The sequence below is a fragment of the Tasmannia lanceolata genome, unplaced genomic scaffold (genome assembly GCF_043159265.1).
Source record: "Tasmannia lanceolata isolate RefF3 unplaced genomic scaffold, GAP_Taslan_0.1 ptg000018l, whole genome shotgun sequence".
NCBI lineage: Eukaryota > Viridiplantae > Streptophyta > Magnoliopsida > Canellales > Winteraceae > Tasmannia > Tasmannia lanceolata.
Genome location: NW_027518695.1, coordinates 25,022,457 through 25,045,843, shown reverse-complemented (window position 1 = coordinate 25,045,843; position 23,387 = coordinate 25,022,457). Strand labels below are relative to the sequence as shown.

Here is a 23,387-nt window from a genome sequence, read left to right as displayed (position 1 = left end):
TCTTCAACAAGTATTCGTGCAAATGCACGAATTACCCATGCAGCCTTTTGATCCTTTCGGATCGTCGGATCTCTTTTGGATGGTCGATCTGTCAGTGCACGTCCTCGGCTAATATTTTCGCCGTATCGCCATCGACTGATGCTCCGACATCAGGTTTGCCCTGTAGGTGTGCGGCGCTGTTCCATGCCGGCCTGGATCCCTGGTTTGGGGGGTCACAAAATATGTATTAAGGTTATTTGCAACAGTATCAATATTAATGCTCAGTTAATTTCTCAACCATAACCGTAAATCAAAGAGGAAAAATTACTCTGGAGATCCTTAAGCCAGCAGAAATCGTCCTAAGCAAGAGCCTGACCTGAGGTAAGAAATGGTCGTAGATTGGGATTTTGTTTTCATAATCTTGAATATGCTATCCTTACGGAAATACAAAGAGAGTATAAGAGAGGATGTCACAGATTATTGGAATAAATGAGAAGAAGTTACATTTCATTTAGTGCTTTATTAATTAATAGGGACTATTAAGAATGAATTTCGGGAGAAAATATGAGACAAAACCTAAATATTAAGTTATAACTATTTTTTGAATCGAATTGTCATTTGGAATGTCGAAGAATTCATAACAATGTAACAAATTCTTAATAACTTACGTGATACTAATATCTACACTATGTTTTGATAATAGGACGAAGTCATGACCTTGTTTTACACTGTTTAACCAGATGTTAAATAATGTGACAATTTCTTTAACCAGATGTCGACTACTATTACAATTTCTAAAAAGCTCTCAGTACACAATTAAAAGGCATAAAGTAAGGTGAAATCACCCCATTATCGAAATATGGTTGTACGGATATGGGCAACAAAGTAAGGTGAATTCACCCCATTATCAAAATATGGTTGCACACAAATCCGCAACCTTTATCAATATGTTGTACTCTTAGTGTCGAATGTAATACCTTGCATGTTCTTCTATTTGGGCAGTTTAAATTAGATCGTTTTTGTTGAAGTAATCGTATCAAATCAAAGTACATAAATGAGTTATTTATTTATTTGCGTAAATGTACATTTGTGTATAATTACTAATGTTGGTACACTTATGAAACGGTTTTTTAATTCAAGGACACACTTAACAATGTGAATTTCCTTCTCAGAAGGTAACTTTCTATCAAAACTTATATTATACGATGTATTATATTATTATTTTTAAAATATCACGCACATAGATACAAATTCCCGTTGTCGCTTAATTTTATAACTTCATACAAAATATTATTATTTAATAGTTTCATCTAGATACAATTGAATGAACATACGCTGCCATTAATACACTATTACTTTATCAGTTGGTCATGATTGAATCATATTGTTATATGTTGTCATAACTGCACTTTTTTTTCGCTTGTAATTTAGATTAGTTTCATTGTTTACAAATACTATAAAACGTATTTAGAAGTTTCAATTAGTCATAGATAAAAGACTAATCTATGTTAATAAACCGCATAGATACATTCTTATCGTGGACTGAACATTTTAAGTTCTTTTTTAAAATTGTGTACAATGTAAGTAGTAAGACGGTGGACATCGCAATAGACTATGCAATTTGAGCTGGTTCGTAGCCCAGATACATGAATTACGATCTGAAGAACAATCCGAATCCGATCCGAGTGATAAGGGATTTGAATGCATAGTGACAAAGATCGATGCGATGCGATGCGATGCGAAGTTGATCCGTTGATTGGTTGAACTTGATCCATTGATTTGTTTGCTACCCTACTTTCTCATAAAAGGAAATCTTTTAAAAATATTTCCTTTAATAAACCATGTTAATTGCTCCCTCCCCCCTTCCCTCCTTTCTCGCTAGAATCCCACGTACACTTTTGGCAATTTGGGCCCGCAAAATCATTCCACACCCATGAGAGAATCCCTCCTCATTAATTATCCAATAGCTCTCCTTACTATATAAACCCATCTCCGCCACTTCGTTTCATCACTTCTCTCATCTCTCTCCCGCTTTGGTATTGGCTTTTAGTCTTATAGCTTTTTCAATGGAATTGGGTTTGGCTTCAAAGGATTCAAGCTGGTGGGTTTTCACACTCCCTGCTTTCCTTGGAGCCGAAACCCTTTGCGATGGCTTTCTTTTGCCCTATCTCTTTGTCACTTTTTTCTCCATTGCCCTTATCTCATGGGCTTTTTCCGTTGGTGGCATTGCTTGGAAAAATGGTAGAAACCAAAAAGGGCAAGTCACCATACCCGGACCCCGAGGTCTACCTATCTTCGGTAGTCTCCTCACTCTCAGTCGCGGCTTGGCTCATCGAACCCTTGCAACCATGGCTTCGACCCGAGCCGCCACCCAGCTAATGGCCTTTAGCCTCGGCTCCACGCCAGTCGTCGTGGCTTCCGACCCACAAACCGCCAAAGAAATCCTCACCTCTCCTCACTTTGCCGATCGCCCCATCAAACAGTCGGCTAAGAAGTTGATGTTCAGCCGGGCCATCGGCTTTGCTCCCAACGGTACTTACTGGCGTCTCCTTCGAAGAATTGCTTCCTCTCACCTCTTCTCACCCCGGCGCATATCAGCCCACGAGGCCGGGCGTCATCTAGATTGCGCCATGATGTTGAATGACATAGCTGGTGAGCAGTTGGCAGTCGGGATGGTGGGGTTGAGAAAGCATCTTCAAGGGGCCGCTTTGAATAACATTATGGGGAGTGTGTTTGGCAAACGTTACGCCCAGGCGCATTTTAGCGAGGAGACTAAGGAGCTTAGAGAGATGGTGAAGGAAGGGTTTGAGCTGTTGGGTGCTTTCAACTGGTCTGATTACTTACCTTGGTTGAGCTACTTTTATGATCCCCATCGTATTAATCAACGATGCTCTACTCTTGTGCCACGTGTCAGAAGATTGGTTACGGAGATTATAGAAGAACACAAGGCTAGAGGGAGTGGTATGCTTGGAGATAATGCTGATTTTGTTGATGTTTTGCTTTCTCTTGATGGTGAAGAGAAGCTCGAAGAAGATGACATGATTGCTGTTTTATGGGTTTGTTCTCTTACTCTCTGCATGCATTTATCTTTTGAACTATTACATCTTTCTTTCTATTGGTTACTACTTCCATCTAGTTTCTAACCTATGATATCTTACCCATCTATTATTTTTTGACATATGGTTGCTCTGTGAATTCTTTCATTGGTTTCTTGTACTTGTTTACTTTTCATGATTTAGTATTATTGTAGCTTTTTGCACAACATCATGACGTAATTTTTAGTAGGATTTTCTTAGTATCAAAACTTTTTTTTTGTCTTTTTGTTTTTGTAGCTTTATAATGGTATTGTCTTGTGAAATGTAAACTACATTTCTTTTATTAGTAACTTTTGGTTTGTGTAATACATCAGCTTCTCATCTCTAATGGGTTTTTTCTATTCATGTTAACGATCGAGTCTTGCCTAAACTAGTTTTTCTCCCCAACTTTTCTAAGAAAAATATAAATTCGTATTATTCCCTCATATCCTCTTACATCTTGCCAATAAGAACCATAGTCACAAATAGTTGTCTCCATAATTTCTGGGAGGATTTTATCTCAAATAATCCAAACTGTCGGTATTTTCTGATTTTATCATAAAAATTTAAAACTATAGTGATATTTTTTAAAATATGGAAGGTATTTGTGACTAAGAAACCAAAAAAATGCTTTTAATCTTCACGTTATTCGGAAAAAGTTATGATGGCCCCCTTCGTTTTTGTTATTTCCACACACCTTAAGGAATGATGACTTTTTTGCAGGAAATGATATTCCGTGGAACTGATACAACAGCACTCTTAACAGAGTGGACCATGGCGGAGCTCGTTCTGAACCCAGATGTCCAAAACAAGCTACAAGAGGAACTTGATCTCGTTATCGGATCCAATCAGACTGTCATAGATGCCGACGTGGCAAACCTACCGTACCTCCAGGCAGTAATAAAAGAGACACTGCGAGCCCACCCACCAGGACCACTCCTCTCCTGGGCCCGCCTCTCCACGTCAGACGTTCAACTCAGCAACGGGATGGTGGTCCCCGCTCACACCACAGCCATGGTCAACATGTGGGCCATCACGCACGACCCGAGCGTGTGGGCCCACCCCACCGAGTTCAAGCCTGAAAGGTTCTTAGATTGCGCCGGCGGTGCGAATGTAGACGTGAGGGGTAACGACCTGAGGCTGGCACCATTTGGGGCTGGGCGTAGGGTGTGCCCTGGGAAGAACCTTGGGCTCGTGACCGTGAGCCTTTGGGTGGCTAAGTTGGCCCACCACTTCAAGTGGGGCCCAGCTGAAGGGAAGACTGTTGACTTAAGCGAGCTTTTGAAGCTTTCATGCGAGATGAAGAATCCTCTTTATGCTGTTGCTGTTCCGAGGAATATTGGGCTCTGTTTCTAGGGTTTTTACAGTTGTCTTTGTCGTTTCTATGAATAAAAAAGGAAAGTGTCTTTCTAGGGGTTAAGTACTTGGGAGTTTTATCTGCATGAGAATGTATGTGCCGTTTTCTTAAATTATTGCATCTTTTCTCATAAAACGCTATTAACATTCAATCTTAACAGGGGAAAATATAGAGGAGTGCCTTTATCGAAACAAGAAGTGCCGATATCAATTTTCGATATGGGAAAACTTGGTTTTCTTGCCTGGTTTTTTAAGAAATTATAAAAGCAAAGTTCAATTAATCATTAAATATCCTATATGTAAAGGGAGGTTTTCATAGCAATTAAATATCTTGTAGAATTGAATTTTAATGTAATAATTATTGAAATACCCCTAAACCCCCTCGAAACCCCCAGTGTAAATGTCTCACCCCGACATTCCTATGTAAATATTGTTCGGTTCTCGGTCTCAACCCGTCCGGTTTTGTTTTCCAACAAAACTAATCGTGTCCGACCATCACTGCAGGGTTGCTGAAAATGCATCTACACAGGGAGAATGAGAGTTCACATATATAGCCCAGGAACTTTTTCTCTCCCTTTCCGATGTGCGATCTTACAGTAAAAGTCGGCTAAGTGAGGGGTATTTCGTAAAAAGAAATAAGTTGGATCAGGGCTCTATAACCTAGATATATAAATACTAAAGTCAGTCATAATTTCACTAGGCATGCTAAGTGGGTAAATTACCTTCAAGAGTTTACTTTTATTCTCAAGCACAAATCCGGGTCCAAAATAAGGTAGCCGGCGCCTTGAGTAGAAGGTATGCTCTCTTGAATGTTATGCAAGTTCAACTACTTGGCTTCGCTTTTTTGAAAAATGATTTGAGTAGTTATCCCTATTTTGGAAAAATTATCATGGAAGTTGACAAAGGTGAAAGGCCAGAATTTGTATTGCAAGGTGGGTTTCTTTTTAAAGGAAATGCTCTTTGTTTGCCGGATAATTCTCTATGGTTGGAAAGATTGACGGAAACTCATGAAGCGGGACATTTTGGCAAGGATAAGACACTAGCCGCCTTAAAATAATATTTCTTCTGGCCAGCAATGGACAAAGATGTTGATCGCTTTGTGAAGTGTTGTTGAAAGTGCCAAAGTAGCAAAGGCTACACTTCCAATGTCGGTTTGTATCAGCCCCTTCCTATTCCTATGGCCCGTGGGAGGATATCTCTATGGATTTTGTTTTGGGGTTGCCTAAAACACTAAGAGGATGGGATAGAATTTATGTTGTGGTTGATTGGTTTTTTATGTTGGTGCACTTCATTCCTTGCAAGACAACTTTGGATGCTACAAGGGTGGCTGATTTGGTTCAGATCCAGATCGAGTTGTTTGCAGGCAACAGGCATGACTCCCTTTAACACTTAATCATAGATTTGGGTTGGCTCTGATAGCATCCACATGGAGCATGTGGATGCTATGGAGGATTTCGAGGGTGGAGAACTGATCCCTTGAGGTAAGAGATTCAATTTTGGTTTTAGTTTGTAATTTTTGATCTAGACACTTGCTAAGAAATAAGGCATTGAAATTTAATCTAGGGTTTGTGGATTACTTTTTTCGCTGATATCCATCCAACCAGTTTCCGATGGGCTTTTGTTATACGGATGAGAGTTTTTGGGCGGGAAAAACACAATCCTATATTGAGTTTTACTGATCTTGGGTGAGAGGAATATTGTGTTCGATTTGGGGATGTTCGAGTTTGTTGAAATCATTTTCTTTCAAAGATCCCCAATGTACTTTGTGTTGGGAAACCCAATCGAAGCATGAATCCAAAAAGTCTGGAGGTGGAATCAAATTTCAATGATTGGACTGCAGAATTGTGACACAACAGAAACCTCTATATATATTTTTAAACTTCATAAACAACAGTAGATTTGAACGTGGAGACACTCAAAACAATCGAATTCTCCAAATGAATTCCTTGTAAACAAGGATCCAAACACAGAAAAAGGATCGAAAGCTTGTAAATCAAGTTTACACAGTGTTTCCTCTCTTGAGCGAAATCCACACAATCTGGATTTTTGTTGTGAGCTGAAGTTCCCTCCAAAACAGACCACACAGATCTCAGGTCTGGTTTTTCCTCCCCCCTTCAAATTTTAGTTCAAATTCCAAAATGAAAAATGACCTCCAAAAACTGAAAATTAGGAAGTTTTAATGGGGTTTTATAGGTAAGCCTTATCACAGTGAATTAAAAGGAATTTCGAACGCCAAAATACTCTTCAACAAGTATTCGTGCAAATGCACGAATTACCCATGCAGCCTTTTGATCCTTTCGGATCGTCGGATCTCTTTTGGATGGTCGATCTGTCAGTGCACGTCCTCGGCTAATATTTTCGCCGTATCGCCATCGACTGATGCTCCGACATCAGGTTTGCCCTGTAGGTGTGCGGCGCTGTTCCATGCCGGCCTGGATCCCTGGTTTGGGGGGTCACAAAATATGTATTAAGGTTATTTGCAACAGTATCAATATTAATGCTCAGTTAATTTCTCAACCATAACCGTAAATCAAAGAGGAAAAATTACTCTGGAGATCCTTAAGCCAGCAGAAATCGTCCTAAGCAAGAGCCTGACCTGAGGTAAGAAATGGTCGTAGATTGGGATTTTGTTTTCATAATCTTGAATATGCTATCCTTACGGAAATACAAAGAGAGTATAAGAGAGGATGTCACAGATTATTGGAATAAATGAGAAGAAGTTACATTTCATTTAGTGCTTTATTAATTAATAGGGACTATTAAGAATGAATTTCGGGAGAAAATATGAGACAAAACCTAAATATTAAGTTATAACTATTTTTTGAATCGAATTGTCATTTGGAATGTCGAAGAATTCATAACAATGTAACAAATTCTTAATAACTTACGTGATACTAATATCTACACTATGTTTTGATAATAGGACGAAGTCATGACCTTGTTTTACACTGTTTAACCATATGTTAAATACTGTGACAATTTCTTTAACCAGATGTCGACTACTATTACAATTTCTAAAAAGCTCTCAGTACACAATTAAAAGGCATAAAGTAAGGTGAAATCACCCCATTATCGAAATATGGTTGTACGGATATGGGCAACAAAGTAAGGTGAATTCACCCCATTATCAAAATATGGTTGCACCCAAATCCGCAACCTTTATCAATATGTTGTACTCTTAGTGTCGAATGTAATACCTTGCATGTTCTTCTATTTGGGCAGTTTAAATTAGATCGTTTTTGTTGAAGTAATCGTATCAAATCAAAGTACATAACTGAGTTATTTATTTATTTGCGTAAATGTACATTTGTGTATAATTACTAATGTTGGTACACTTATGAAACGGTTTCAATGTATTATAAACTTTCTAGGAAACGGTTTTTTAATTCAAAGATACAAGTAACAATGTGAATTTCCATCTGAGAAGGTAACTTTCTATCAAAACTTAAATTATACGATGTATTATATTATTATTTTTAAAATATGACGCATATAGATGCAAATTCCCGTTGTCGCTTAATTTTATAACTTCATACAAAAGATTATTATTTTATACTTTCATGTAGATACAAATGAATGAATATACATTGCCATTAATACACTATTACTTCATCATTTGGTGATGATTGAATCTTATTGTTATATGTTGTCATTAACTGCATTATTTTTTCACTTGTAATTTAGATTAGTTTCATTGTTTACAAATACTATAGAACATATTTAGAAGTTTCAATTAGTTTTAGGTAAAAGACTAATTTATCTGAATAGACCGCATAGATACATTCTTATCGTGGACTGAACATTTTAAGTTCTTTTTTAAAATTGTATATAATGTAAATAGTAAGATGTTGGGCATCTCAATAGACTATCCAATTTGAACTGGATCGCAACCAGATACTTGAATTATGATCTGAAGAACAATCCGAATCCGATCCGAGTGATAAGGGATTTGAGTGCATAGTGACAAAGAACGATCGACGCGATGTGAAGTTGATCCGTTGATTAGTTGAACTTGATCCATTGATTTGTTTACTACCCTACTTTCTCATAAAATGAAATCTTTTTTCTTCTTAGAGAGAAATTTTTTTTATCACGTTCTTCGTAGATTCAAAGAAAAGCTCTTCGTGGATTCGATGAGAACCCTTCGTGGATTCAAAGGTTATTCGTATTGATGGTCTATGACGATCAAGCCTCGAATCATTCTTCGCGCTTCCGACTATGAGAGTTGCAAACTTTGTTTATCTCCTATTATGACGGAGCTTGCACCCATTGTGTAAGGGCCTTTATCAATTGGTTGATTTTGTGCATTTTTGGTGGATCATAGAGATCTCCGTCTTGATTTTTCTTTGGACCTCGTCTGGGTGGCATCCTCGTAGTATGTTTGTTGTTTTTTATGGCGAAAATCAAAATATGTGGGAAATCACTTGGAAGTATGTTCTGATACCAAATAATGAAATGAGCCTGAGAGGTTTTGGGAGTTTTGACGAGAAGAGGTAAAGAGTGATTAGGGAGAAACGCTATTAGGTGAGAAACCATGTATTGGTGCCTTCTGTTGATACGTATCAAATGAAGATTTAGTAAATCTCATTTCAACTAAACTAGCTCTATAGGAACTGAGGTTCAAAGCCAACCCAAATCTGTGATCGAGTGTTAAAGGGAGTCATGCCTGTGGCCTGCAGACAACTCGGTCTGGATCTGAACCAAATCAGCCACCCTTGTAGCATCCAAAGTTGTCTTGCAAGGAATGAAGTGCACCAACTTAGAAAACCAATCAACCACAACATAAATTCTATCCCATCCTCTTAGTGTTTTAGGCATCCCCAAAACAAAATCCATAGAGATATCCTCCCACGGGCCATAGGAATAGGAAGGGGCTGATACAAACCGGCATTGGAAGTGTAGCCTTTGCTACTTTGGCACTTTCAACAACACTTCACAAACCGATCAACATCTTTGTCCATGGCTGGCTAGAAGTAATATTCTTTTAAGGCGGCTAGTGTCTTATCCTTGCCAAAATGTCCCGCTTCATGAGTTTCCATCAATCCTTCCAATCGTAGAGAATTATCCGGCAAACAAAGAGCATTTTCTTTAAAAAGATACCCACTTTGCAATACAAATTCTGGCCTTTCACCTTTGTCAACTTCCACGATAATTTTTCCAAAATAAGGATAACTACTCAAATCATTCTTCAAAAAAGCGAAGCCAAGTAGTTGACCTTCCATAACATTCAAGAGAGCATACCTTCTACTCAAGGCGTCAGCTACCTTATTTTGCAAACGGATTTGTACTTGAGAATAAAGGTAAACTCTTGAAGGTAATTTACCCACTTAGCATGCCTTGGAGAAAGCTTTTGGTGCATATTAAGATACCTTAAGGCTTCATGATCGGAAAACAGAATGAATTCACGTTGCACCAAGTGGTGTCTCCAATGATGTGAAGACCTCACAATGGCATAAAGTTCAAGATCATAGGTGCTGTAATTCTGTCATGCCCAATCAATCTTCTCACTAATGTATCCCACGGGCTTCTTTTCTTGGCTTAGAACCGCCCCAATTCCAACTTTGCTTGCATCACACTCAAGTTCAAACAATAAGCCAAAATTTGGTAGAGCAAGTAAGGGGGCTGTTGTCAAAGCTTTTTTAGCGGCTTCAAAGCTTGCTCGTGCTGCCTCAGCCCATTTAAAATCTCTCTTTTTCATGAAATCAGTCATAGGTGCAATTAGGGAACTAAAATCTTTCACAAATCGCCGGTAGAAGCTAGCTAGACCATGAAAAGCTCTCACATCCTGGATAGTTCTTCGAGTTTGTCACTCCATGATGGATTGCACCTTGGATAAGTCAGGTTTCAGAGTATACCACCACAAAGCCACCATTAAATGGTCTAATAACCTCATTCATAATCCTCATAAAAGTACTAGGTGCATTCATCAAACCAAATGGCATAACTAGCCACTCAAAAAGGCCTTCTCGTGTCTTGAATGCGGTTTCCCATTCATCACAGGTCCTTATTCTAATTTGGTAATAACCACTCTTTAGATCAACTTTGAAGAACACATTTGCACCACTTATTTGATCGAGCATATCATCTAGCCTTGGAATCGGAAACCGGTATTTTACCGTTATGTGATTGATAGCTCTATTATCCATGCACATGCGCCAGAGCCATCTTTCTTTGGAACTAAGAGTTCTGGAACAGTGCATGGGCCGGTACTCTCTCTAATGAAACCTTTGTCAAGCAATTCCTCCACTTGAAACTGCAATTCCTAATGTTCCTTGGGGCGCGTACAGTAACATGGACGGTTGGGTAAAATAGAACCCGGTAGCAACTCAATTTTATGTTGAACCTCTCTCATAGGAGGAAATTGGTTTGGAAGATCATCTGGAAACACATCTGAAAACTCCTTCAAAAGAGGCTTGACAATTTTTGGAACCTCTTTTACTTCATCAAAATCAGTCCTCTAGCAACCAATGCAAATACTACATCATCGGTGCCTTCTTGGAGTTCTTCTTCTATCCCGTGTCTTCATGAAGTAAGTATGCCTTCCTTTTTCTCATCTATTTTATTCTCTTCCTCCTCCTTCTCACACTTAGATGGAAGCAACACAAACTTATTATTTATAAAGAACGTATAGGTGTTAGAGAACGCGTTGTGTATGGCTTTCCTATCATACTCCAAGGCAGACTCAATAGGAGATGACAAGCATACATGCTAACAACATCACACCAAAATTCATCTTTAAAGGTGTTCCCAACTGAAAAAGCAACCAAGCAACGAGTAGAAACTTTCATCTAATTTAAATTATTGAGCCAAGCCAATTTGTACGAGTGAGGATAAGAGACTTCTTGCAATCCTAGCTGGTGGACTGCATCACTTGCTAAGACATTCTCACAACTTCCCGACTCTATTATGACCTTGCAAAGTAGACAATTAATAGTACAACGGGTGGAAAATATAGTGGCGTAGCCAATCTGCCTCCTTGAGCTTAGGAGTTAAATATAATCACTGGGAGACAAAACTTTGGCCAATACTATCCTCTTCCAAGACATATGTCTCATTCACTTCTTCATAACCCTCTTGCTCTTGTGGATCTTCACTATATGATAGGGACATCAACAACGGGCGTGGATTCAAGGTTTACAAGCGCAGACGTGGATGAGAATAATGGCGTAGATTCTAGCATGGGCCACGGACATTGCCGTCTTTTTTTAATTATTATTATTTAGTTTCTATTTTCATCATTTTATTTCCTAGTTTCAGACTAATCTTTCATCAATTCATCTAACGAATCCTTATCGCTTTGATTGATTTGTATAAGGTTTAGTTCGTGCTTAATTACAATCTTTACAATTGTTTATGCTACTTATGTCTCATTATTGCTGCTGCCCATAGATTAATTAGGAGTTAATTCGGCCCAAGGTAAGTTGGTAAGTGTTCTTTTAGTTTTCCGCGTAAGCCCTAAATTGTCCTAAAGCCTTAATCCCATCAGGAGTGTAGGATTTTTCCTAAATTAGGTATTGTCCTGCATCACTATAGCTATCTCCTCATGAACATACATCTTTGTTTTTGGTTTGGACAGTCCGTAAGGTAGTGTCCAAGTGTACCACAACCATGGCACCTTATGGGTGGCCTAGACATGGAAATTTGACTTTGTGTAGCTTGTTGAGAGCGAGTTACCAGCCTGTTTGGATATGGAGCAGCAGTAGGGACTGTATTTTGTGGCATGAGAGGTGCATGAGATGAAGAAGCTCCTTGAGCCATAGGCCGTGTAGTAGCTCTATAACCAATGGATTGGGTTTTGGCTCGATATGGTCCCTTCTTTTGCGATTCTTCTATCAATATTGCCATACACATGGCGGAGGAAACTGTAGTAAACCCATGAACTTTTAGAGTTTCTTGTATAGAAGGCCATAAACCTTCTGAGTACCTTGTCACCAATTGCTCTTGTGTCTCCCTAAGCTTATTCCGAGACACCAACTTATGGTACTCATCCGTTTATTGAAGAACGATCATATTTCCTTGCACCAATTTTTGAAGTCTATGATAAAAACTTGTTGGTAATTAAAAGGGAGGAACTCTCGCTTCATTTCCTTTTTAAGATCAGTCAAGATCTAATGGGAGGCTCCTCTAGCTCTCATATTTGGTGCTTACTAGGTTTCCACCAACTGGCAGCCCGTCCTTTGAATCGGAGGGTTACAAGCTGTACCTGTTTGTGGAAAGACAAATCCTTGAATTCAATCGACTCCTCAACAACATCAAACCAGTACAAAACTTCCTTGGCAACCATACTTCCATGAAATTACGGAATCTCAACTTCTATACGAGATTCCCACTTCTGATCCTCATGTTGTGCGTAATACTGCCTAGGGGCTGGTTCATGTGGATAATATTGCCTTGGATCCGGTTCTTGCCATGGATAATTGTGCCTAGGAGCTGCTTCTTGATGTGGATAATATTGCCTAGGAGCTGGCCTCCTTGGCAACCGCACCTCAAGCTCTTCAAACTCCCCATCTTGGAAGTCTGTTTCAGTCCTAGTTCTTGGACTGTGATCATGCCACATCATTATTTCCATTTCCTGCCCAATATTCCGTATTTCAGCCATGAGATTATCTTGTTGCGTTACACTTTGCATTAAATTTCTCCCTACCTCTTTGTATTTTGCTATAACAAGTCAATTAGCCTAGCATTGCCACCGTTCCCTGAGGTTTCCTCTCCGGATACTATTGGATCAGTTTCAGTCCTTTTTGGAGTCATTCACTCTACTTATTATTATCCGGACCTGAGCTGAATCGAATGAACTGCAAGTGGTGCTCTCATACCACTTTTGATGCATTCTGCGGAAGCATGGAGCAAGGGAGATCGAATGTGGAACCCTGTAAGACGTAACAAGAAGTGGTAGTAGGCCAAAAGTAGTAGTAGTATGCACTAATATTTGGAGTCTCGATCCACAAGTATTATGGAATGTAATGACAGCAAGCAAGACAAGTATATGTGGTGGTTAGAACAAGGAAAATTGCTGAATAAATGACTCTGCCCAGTGATTAATAAAACTATCTCAGAGGAACTGGAAATAGTTGTAGGCTACAAGGCATGTAATATTTATGGAGTTCTTTCTTAACAAATTCCCTCAAGTACCAACTGGAATGGAAGTAATTACCTATATATTTCGAAGGAGATCTACAAAAGTCTGGTGGTGGAATCAAATTTCAATGATTGGACTGCAGGATTGTGACACAACAGAAACCTCTGTATATATTTTTAAACTTCATAAACAACAGTAAGATTTGAGCGTGGAGACACTCAAAACAATCAAATTCTCCAAATGAATTCCTTGTAAACAAGGATCCAAACACAGAAAAAGGATCGAAAGCTTGTAAATCAAGTTTACAAGCTTACACAGTGTTTCCTCTCTTAAACGAAATCCACACAATCTGGATTTTTGTTGCTAGCTAAAGTTCCCTCCAAAATGTAAAATTCCAAAATGAAAAATGACCTCCAAAAACTGAAAAAATAGGAAGTTTTAATTGCGTTTTATAGTTAAGCCTTATCACGGTGAATTAAAAGGAACTTCGAATGACAAAATACTCTCCAGTAAGTATTCGCCCGAATGCACGAATTACCCACGCAGCCTTTTGATCCTTTCAGATCGTCGGATCTCTTTTGGATGGTCGATCTGTCGGTCCACATCATCGGCTATTATTTCCGCCGTATCGCCATCGACTGATGCTCCGACATCGGGTTTGTCCTGCAGGTGTGTGGCGCTGTTCCATGCCTGCCTGGATCCCGGGTTTCGGGGGTGACAAAATATGTATTAAGGTTATTGGCAATAGTATCAATATTAATGCTCAGTTAATTTCTCAACCAAAAACCGTAAAGCAAAGAGAAAAAATTGCTCCGGAGATCCATGAGCCGGCATAAATCGTCCTAAGCGAGAGCTTGATCCGAGGTAAGAGATGGTCGTAGATTGGGATTTTGTTTTCATAATCTTGAATATGCTATCCTTATGGAAATACAAAGAGAGTATAAGAGAGGATGACACAGATTATTGGAATAAATGAGAAGAAGTTACATTTCATTTAGTGCTTTATTAATTAATAGGGATTATTTAGAATGAATTTCGGGACAAAATATGAGAGAAAACCTCAGTTACAACTATTTTTTGAATCGAATTGTCATTTGGAATGTCGAAGAATTCATAACAATGTAACAAATTCTTAATAACTTACGTGATACTAATATCTACACTATGTTTTGAAAATAGGACGAAGTCATGACCTTTTTTTACACTGTTTAACCAGATGTCAAATACTATTAAAATTTCTTTAATCAGATGTCGACTACTATTACAATTTCTAGAAAGCTCTCTGTACACAATTAAAAGGCATAAAGTAAGGTGAAATCACCCCATTATCGAAATATGGTTGTACGGATATGCGCAACAAAGTAAGGTGAATTCACCCCATTATCGAAATAGAGTTGTACGCATATCCGCAATCTTTATCAATATGTTGTACTCTTAGTGTTGAATGTAATATCTTGCACGTTCTTTCATTTACGTAGTATAAATTAGATTGTTTTTGTTGAAGGGATCTTATCAAATCAAAGTACATAAATGAGTTATTTATGTATTTTCATAAATGTACATTTTTGTATAATTACTAATGTTGGTACACTTATGTTTGTTTTCAATGTATTATAAACTTTCTAGGAAACGGTTTTTTAATTCAAGGACAGAAGTAACAATGTGAATTTTCATCTCAGAAGGTAACTTTCTATCAAAACTTAAATTGTACGATGTATTATATTATTATTTTTAAAATATGACGCATATAGATACAAATTCCCGTTGTCGCTTAGTTTTATAACTTCATACAAAAGATTATTATTTTATATTTTCATGTAGATACAAATGAATGAATATACGTTGCCATTAATACACTATTACTTCATCATTTGGTCATGATTGAATCTTATTGTTATATGTTGTCATTAACTGCATTATTTTTTCGCTTGTAATTTAGATTAGTTTCATTGTTTACAAATACTATAGAACATATTTAGAAGTTACAATTAGTCATAGATAAAAGACTAATTTATCTGAATAAACCGCATAGATACATTCTTATCGTGGACTGAACATTTTAAGTTCTTTTTTAAAATTGTATACAATGTAAGCAGTAAGATGTTGGACTTCTCAATAGACTATCCAATTTGAGCTGGATCGCAACCCAGATACTTTTTTAAAATTGTATACAATGTAAGCAGTAAGATGTAGGACTTCTCAATAGACTATCCAATTTGAGCTGGATCGCAACCCAGATACATGAATTACGATCTGAAGAACAATCGGAATCCGATCCGAGTGATAAGGGATTTGAGTGCATAGTGACAAAGAACGATCAATGCGATGCGAAGTTGATACGTTGATTGGTTGAACTTGATCCATTGATTTGTTGACTACCCTACTTTCTCATAAAAGGAAATCTTTTTAAAATATTTCCTTTAATAAACCATGTTAATTGCTCCCTCCCCCCTTCCCTCCTTTCTCGTTAGAATCCCACGTACACTTTTGGCAATTTGGGCCCGCAAAATCATTTCACACTCACGAGAGAATCCCTCCTCATTAATTATCCAATTGCTCTTCTTCCTATATATACCCATCTCCCCTACTCCATTTCATCACTTCTCTCATCTTTCTCCCACTTTGGTATTCGTTTTTAGTCTTTCACCTTTTTCAATGGAGTTGAGTTTGGCTTCAAAGGATTCCAGCTGGTGGGTTTTCACACTCCCTGCTTTCCTTGGAGCCGAAACCCTTTGCGATGGCTTTCTTTTGCCCTATCTCTTTGTCACTTTTTTCTCCATTGCCCTTATCTCATGGGTTTTTTCTGTTGGTGGCATTGCCTGGAAAAACGGTAGAAACCAAAAAGGGCGTGTCACCATACCGGGACCCCGAGGTCTACCTATCTTCGGTAGTCTCTTCACTCTCAGTCGCGGCTTGGCTCATCGAACCATCGCAACCATGGCTTAGACCCGAGCCACCACCCAGCTAATGGCCATCAGCCTCGGTTCCACACCAATCGTCGTGGCTTCCGACCCACAAACCGCCAAAGAAATCCTCACCTCTCCTCACTTTGCCGATCGCTCCATCAAACAGTTGGCTAAGAAGTTGATGTTCAGCCGGGCCATCGGCTTTGCTCCCAACGGTACTTACTAGCGTCTCCTTCGAAGAATTTCTTCCTCTCACCTCTTCTCACCCAAGCGCATATCAGCCCACGAGGCCAGGCGTCATCTAGATTGCACCATGATGTTGAATGACATAGCTGGTAAGCAGTTGGCAGTCGGGATGGTGGGGTTGAGAAAGCATCTTCAAGGGGCAGCTTTGAGTAACATTATGGGGAGTGTGTTTGGCAAACGTTACGCCTAGGCACATTTTAGCGAGGAGACTAAGGAGCTTAGAGAGATGGTGAAGGAAGGGTTTGAGCTATTGGGTGCTTTCAACTGGTCTGATTACTTGCCTTGGTTGAGCTACTTTTATGATCCTCATCGTATTAATCAACGATGCTCTACTCTTGTGCCACGTGTCAGAAGATTGGTTAAGGAGATTATAGAAGAACACAAGGCTAGAGGGAGTGGTATACTTGGAGATAATGCTGATTTTGTTGATGTTTTGCTTTCTCTTCATGGTGAAGAGAAGCTCGATGAAGATGACATGATTGCTGTTTTATGGGTTTGTTCTCTTACTCTCTGCATGCATTTGTCTTTTGAACTATTACATCTTTCTTTCTATTGGTTACTACTTCCATCTAGTTTCTAACCTATGATATCTTCCCAATCTATTGTTTTCTTACATATGGTTGCTCTGTGAATTCTTTCATTGGTTTCTTGTACTTATTTACTTTTCATGATTTAGTATTATTGTAGCTTTTTGCACAACATCATGACGTAATTTTTAGTAGGATTTTCTTAGTATTAAAACTTTTTTTTAGTCTTTTTGTTTTTGTAGCTTTATAATGGTATTGTCTTGTGAAATGTAAACTACATTTCTTTTATTAGTAACTTTTGGTTTGTACAACACATCAGCTTCTCATCTCTAATGGGTTTTTTCTATTCATGTTAACGATCGAGTCTTGCCTAAACTAGTTTTTCACTCCAACTTTTCCAAGAAAAATATAAATTCGTATTATTCCCTCATATCCTCTTACATCTTGCCAATAAGAACCATAGTCACAAATAGTTGTCTCCATAATTTCTGGGAGGATTTTATCTCAAATAATCCAAACTTTCGGTATTTTGTGATTTTATCATAAAAATTTAAAACTATCGTGATATTTTAAAAAATATAGAAAGTATTTGTGACTAAGAAACCAAAAAAATGCTTTTAATCTTCTCTTTATTCGGGAAATGTTATGATGGCCCCCTTCGTTTTTTGTTATTTCCACACATCTTAAGGAATGATGACTTTTTTGCAGGAAATGATAATCCTTGGAACTGATACAACAGCACTCTTAACCGAGTGGACCATGGCGGAGCTTGTTCTGAACCCAGATGTCCAAAACAAGCTACAAGAGGAACTCGATCTCGTTATCGGATCCAATCAGACTGTCACAGATGCCGACGTGGCAAACCTACCGTACCTCCAGGCCGTAATAAAAGAGACACTGCGAGCCCACCCACCAGGACCACTCCTATCCTGGGCCCGCCTCTCCACCTCAGACGTTCAACTCGGCAACGGGATGGTGGTCCCCGCTCACACCACAGCCATGGTCAACATGTGGGCTATCACCCACGACCCGAGCGTGTGGGCCCACCCCACCGAGTTCAAGCCTGAAAGGTTCTTAGATTGCGCCGGCGGTGCTAATGTAAACGTGAGGGGTAACGACTTGAGGCTGGCGCCATTTGGGGCTGGGCGTAGGGTGTGCCCTGGGAAGAACCTTGGGCTCATGACCGTGAGCCTTTGGGTGGCTAAGTTGGCCCACCACTTCAAGTGGGGCCCAGCTGAAGGGAAGACCGTTGACTTAAGCGAGCTTTTGAAGCTTTCATGCGAGACAAAGAATCCTCTTTATGCTGTTGCTGTTCCGAGGAATATTGGGCTCTGTTTCTAGGGGTTTTACAGTTGTCTTTGTCGTTTCTATGAATAAAAAAGAAAAGTGTCTTTCTAGGGGTTAAGTACTTGGGAGTTTTATCTGCATGAGAATGCATGTGCCGTTTTCTTAAATTATTGCATCTTTTCTCATAAAACGCTATTAACATCCAATCTTAACAGGGGAAAATATAGAGGAGTGCCTTTATCGAAATAAGAAGTGCCGATATCAATTTTCGATATGGGAAAACTTGGTTTTCTTGCCTGGTTTTTTAAGAAATTATAAAAGCAAAGTTCAATCAATCATTAAATATCCTATATGTAAAGGGAGAATTTTCATAGCAATTAAATATCTTGTAGAATTGAATTTTAATGTAATAATTATTGAAATATCTCTAAACTCCCTCGAAACCCCCAATGTAAATGTCACGCCCCGACATTCCTATGTAAATATTGTTCGATTCTCGATCTCAACCCGCCCGGTTTTGTTTTCCAATAAAACTAATCGTGTTCGACCATCATTGCAGGGTTACTAAAAATGCATCTACACAGGGAGAATGAGAGTTCACATATATAGCCCAAGAACTTTTTCTCTCCCTTTCCGATGTGCGATCTTACAGTAGAAGTCGGCTAAGTGAGGGGTATTTCGTAAAAAGAAATAAGTTGGATTAGGGCTCTATAACCTAGATATATAAATATTAAAGTCAGTCATAATTTCTCTAGAGGAAATTCCTAACATGGAGCATGTGGATGCTATGGAGGATTTCGAGAGTGGAGAACTGATCCCCTGAGGTAAGAGATTCAATTTTGGTTTTAGTTTGTAATTTTTGATCTAGACACATGCTAAGAAATAAGGCATTGAAATTTAATCTAGGGTTTGTGGATTACTTTTTTTGCTGGTTGTGGACCCGGATCTGAGAGAATCGAGTGTCGAGGACATGAGATCCCCTGCAATCCTCAAAGATCTCCACAACGTGAAGGAGAGCTCTACCATGGAACTCCCGAAATGATGCAACCCTCTTAGCATAGCACGAGTGGCGATACAAAATGAATGAGATACCTCTTAATCTAGAGTCAGGGCTCGAAACCAAGACGCACCTGAAAATACACAGAGTCGCCATCAATGGATACGCCATGGAACCCAAAAAATAAATACTCTATTTGCAACGGATAACCAGAGATTCAAAAGGTCCGTGCCTGATTACGAATGGAAAAGGTCCAAATAGCACCCCCAATTCGTCCTAGTGCAAGCACTTGGTCTCTTATGCCATTTATTTATTAACCTTGAAGAGTTTTGGGCCAAAATCATGTGAAATGGGAACAAATATCCCCGAGTGGACGTCTACCTAAACATGCAAGACCCGGGAAAATAATAATAAGCACGCACAAAATAAATAGAAGAAGTGTCGCCTAATCATAGCTAGGTTATGAGCGACATGCCTAACTGGTGTCTAAGTTCTAATGGACAAACACATACAATGTACGGCTAAAGGTATAAGGTCTGCACAGGAAAGTAAGAAAACACAACAAAACATACAATATGACTCGATACCACACACGATACAACACAACAAATCCTAGACTCTAAACAATTTCGTCCGATTCTTTAGATGGTCTGGTATTCATCCAAAGCTGCCTACGTATCCCCGCCTCCACGAGAATCAAAGCAACGTAGTTCTTCGCACCTATTCTAAGCTATGATGCCTAAGACATCTAGACCTCTATCCTAGACTCGACCTAAAAGATCGGACTGGTTATTAAAGCTTCTTGTGCAATTATTTAAATTCCAGTAGATTGTGGATTTTAGGACACCTTATATACCCTAAGTAATTGCAGGTTAGCCCTAAGCTAATGCAGGTGGTTCCTACAACCTATGTGTAACTAGGCTGTGTGTCCTAAGGAAAACAATGGGATCACTAACGCATCCTAGACCTAGTCATCAGTGGGCGATGTGAATCGCCAACTGACCGGACGGAGGAGTAACAAACTCCTAACTCTAACACAAACACACAACAACCACCACAATCAAACAACATATCAAGGAGGAATTCCTAACTCCAAAACTCTCTATCTAGGACAAACTCCTAACTCTAGAGGAAGATCTTTTGAAAACAAGGTTTTAAAGTTGTTTGAATGATTTTTGAACGATTTACAAAGTCTATTTACAAAGTTTGGCTGGACTTGGGATAAAGATCCCAAGCTGCACTACGTACCTCATGAAAGAGGATCAAGCCAACGTAGTTCGGACCAAACTCTCCTACTATGCTCATAAGACTTTTCACTTTTTCAAATATTTCAAACGCTTTTGAATTTTAAAGGTTTTCAAATGCTTTTGATGTTTTAAAATTTCTGATGTTTTTTTGAGTTTTCAAATACTCCAATGTTTTTGGACCTTTAAATGATTTCAATGTTCTTATGATTGTAAATGATTTCAATGCTTATGGATTTTAAAATTTCAAATGCTTTCACCCTTTTGGTCAAAGGCCAAAGGGAACACCCAAAGCAACACCCTATCAATGTGAGGTCCTATCAAATGAATGGTTTGGATCACCCAAACAATGTGGGCCCACGTATTTTAAGTCGTCGGTGTAGCTAAGTTAGCTACACGTATGTGTAGCTTCACTTAACTCATATATATATATATATATATATATATATATATATATATATATATATATATATATATATATATATATATCGAGAGAGAGAGAGAGAGAGAGAGAGAGAAAACGGTTCCTACACATATGTGTAGATAAGTTATCTACACACTAGCTTAAAATACAGTGGGGGCCACATTATTTGGGTGATCCAAATCATTCATTTTTAAGGCCCTCATATAGATAGGGTGTCCACAAAAAATCAGATCCATAGGATCATCCTAACCATTCGAACTCTGGAGGCAAAAAATGGACTAATTTGTGAAGGTTTGAAGACATCCATTTTACCTCCACAAATCGTAGGGTTGGGATGATCCTATGGATCTGATTTTTTGTAGACACCCTATCTATGTGAGGGCCTTTAAAATGGATGGCTTGGATCACCCAAACAATGTGGGCCGCCACTGTATTTTAAGCTAGTGTGTAGAGAACTCTCTACACATATGTGTAGGAACCGTTTTCTCATATGTATATATATATATATATATATATATATATATATATATATATATATATATATATATATTGTGTTGTTTCCATCTATAAGAGAAGTCTAAAAATATCTCCCACAATCCTTTAAAAAATGAAAATCTAGTCTTTCAACTTTTGCAAAATAGAAAGCAAATACACAAGATACAATTCAAAAATTGTTGGACGTTTTTGCTTGCCCAATATGGGTGCCTTCCATGCCAAAAGTAAACGTGGCTTACTTGTCTTTGCTAAAAATTCTCATATAATTTCTCCTCAAGTATCTTTACTTTTCTCTCTTTCTTTATTCTATTATTTGTTTCCCTATTTACACTCCATTAAGATATGGACCAAGATATTATATTATTTAAATGAACTTGGAATACAATTTAGTTATCTTTCAAAAAAGAATAAGAAATGGAATCTTGATAACTCATATACTGAACACCAAGACACCATGTCCTTGCGAAAATAAGATGGCATTGGTATCGTCATACCTTAAGATACGGGATATCTTAATAGGCTTGTTTGGCATCAGCGCTCAGAATTCTCAGATAGCAAAATACCTGCCGGTTTTCCTATTTTCGCTGATATTCCTAAAGCGGTCATTTACTCTCACAGACGCCACCTCCGCTTATTCCATTTCTCACTGTCGGCTATATCTCAAGAACCCCTTAAATGGTATCAACCCCCTGGGAATAGGTTATTAATTTCTCCAAGCTTTAGCTTTCTGAGATACCCCAGCATTAGCACAATATTTTTATTTCATTGGATTTGACATGATATAGTTCCATCAGTCATGTATTTCATAAATTGCTTTTGAGTTTGTGCCGCACAGGCGCACAGCACAGCAATAGCTATCCCAGACAATTGGTTTTCTCTCGCCGAGGCTGCCTAAGTCCATAACATTTCTTCTTATTCTTTTTTGAAAGATAACTAAATTTAGAAACATTCATAGACGTTTTTTATGCAAAAACGCCCCATGTTGTTATCTACTTTGATTTATATTCAAATTAAATCTCCTATTTAATTCTCCAATTAAATAAAATGAAAAATCCTCCTATCCAATAGGAATAAAGCTCCATCCAAATTAATTATAATTCCCAAAATACCCTTTAGTTAATATTTAACTAAATTGGTATTCCAATTGTATCCTATAGTGCATATACACCATAGGAACTACGTATAACTTTCCCTTTGCGACAAAACTAGTTCTTCCATGCAATCCAATAAATGGGGGACCCCTATCAAATAGATATAAGCTGGTCATTCGAGTTGTGAGTAGGATCGTTGTAGGGATTCAACGGTCAATCCTGCAGAACCCAAAGATGAGCCCAATTGTAATCTTGCTCCATAGTCTAAATTACAATCGCATTAGATTTGTGGCCTCCATCAAGACATAATCATGAATATAATCGTCAAATCATCATACCCCTAATCACATCTAATATGTGCATGTCCCTTCTCCATTTCCACATCTATCGAGTTGGGTCCTATGAAGGGTGGACATACACTGCCTCCTAGGTCCACTCATGGTATACCTTAGGGGTGGACATGGTTCGGTTCGGTTCGGTTTTGGGCTAAACCCAGAACCGAACCATATATAATCGGTTCCCTGAAATTGGAACCAGAACCGAACCATATATGTATGGAACCGAACCGAACCAGAACCATATATAATCAGTTCGGTTCGGTTCGGTTCTGGGTTTACCCAACCTTCACCAATGGCCCTGTAACCCCTGTTTAGTGTTTAGTAGATGTCCATTCTGCTAAACA

At 38.5% G+C, this 23,387-nt stretch overlaps 1 protein-coding gene and 1 pseudogene across 1 annotated transcript; both read left to right on the top strand.

Moving 5' to 3' along the window:
- The first annotated feature begins 2,045 nt into the window (after nucleotides 1–2,045).
- LOC143851838 (cytochrome P450 78A7-like) lies at nucleotides 2,046–4,532 on the top strand. The gene is made up of 2 exons (XM_077361333.1): nucleotides 2,046–3,035; nucleotides 3,777–4,532. The coding sequence occupies exons 1-2, from the start codon at nucleotides 2,046–2,048 to the stop codon at nucleotides 4,407–4,409; spliced, it is 1,623 nt and encodes a 540-aa protein (XP_077217448.1). The 3' UTR covers nucleotides 4,410–4,532.
- Nucleotides 4,533–16,143: 11,611 nt separating this feature from the next.
- On the top strand, nucleotides 16,144–18,508 carry LOC143849340 (cytochrome P450 78A7-like; annotated as a pseudogene).
- The last annotated feature ends 4,879 nt before the right edge of the window (nucleotides 18,509–23,387 follow it).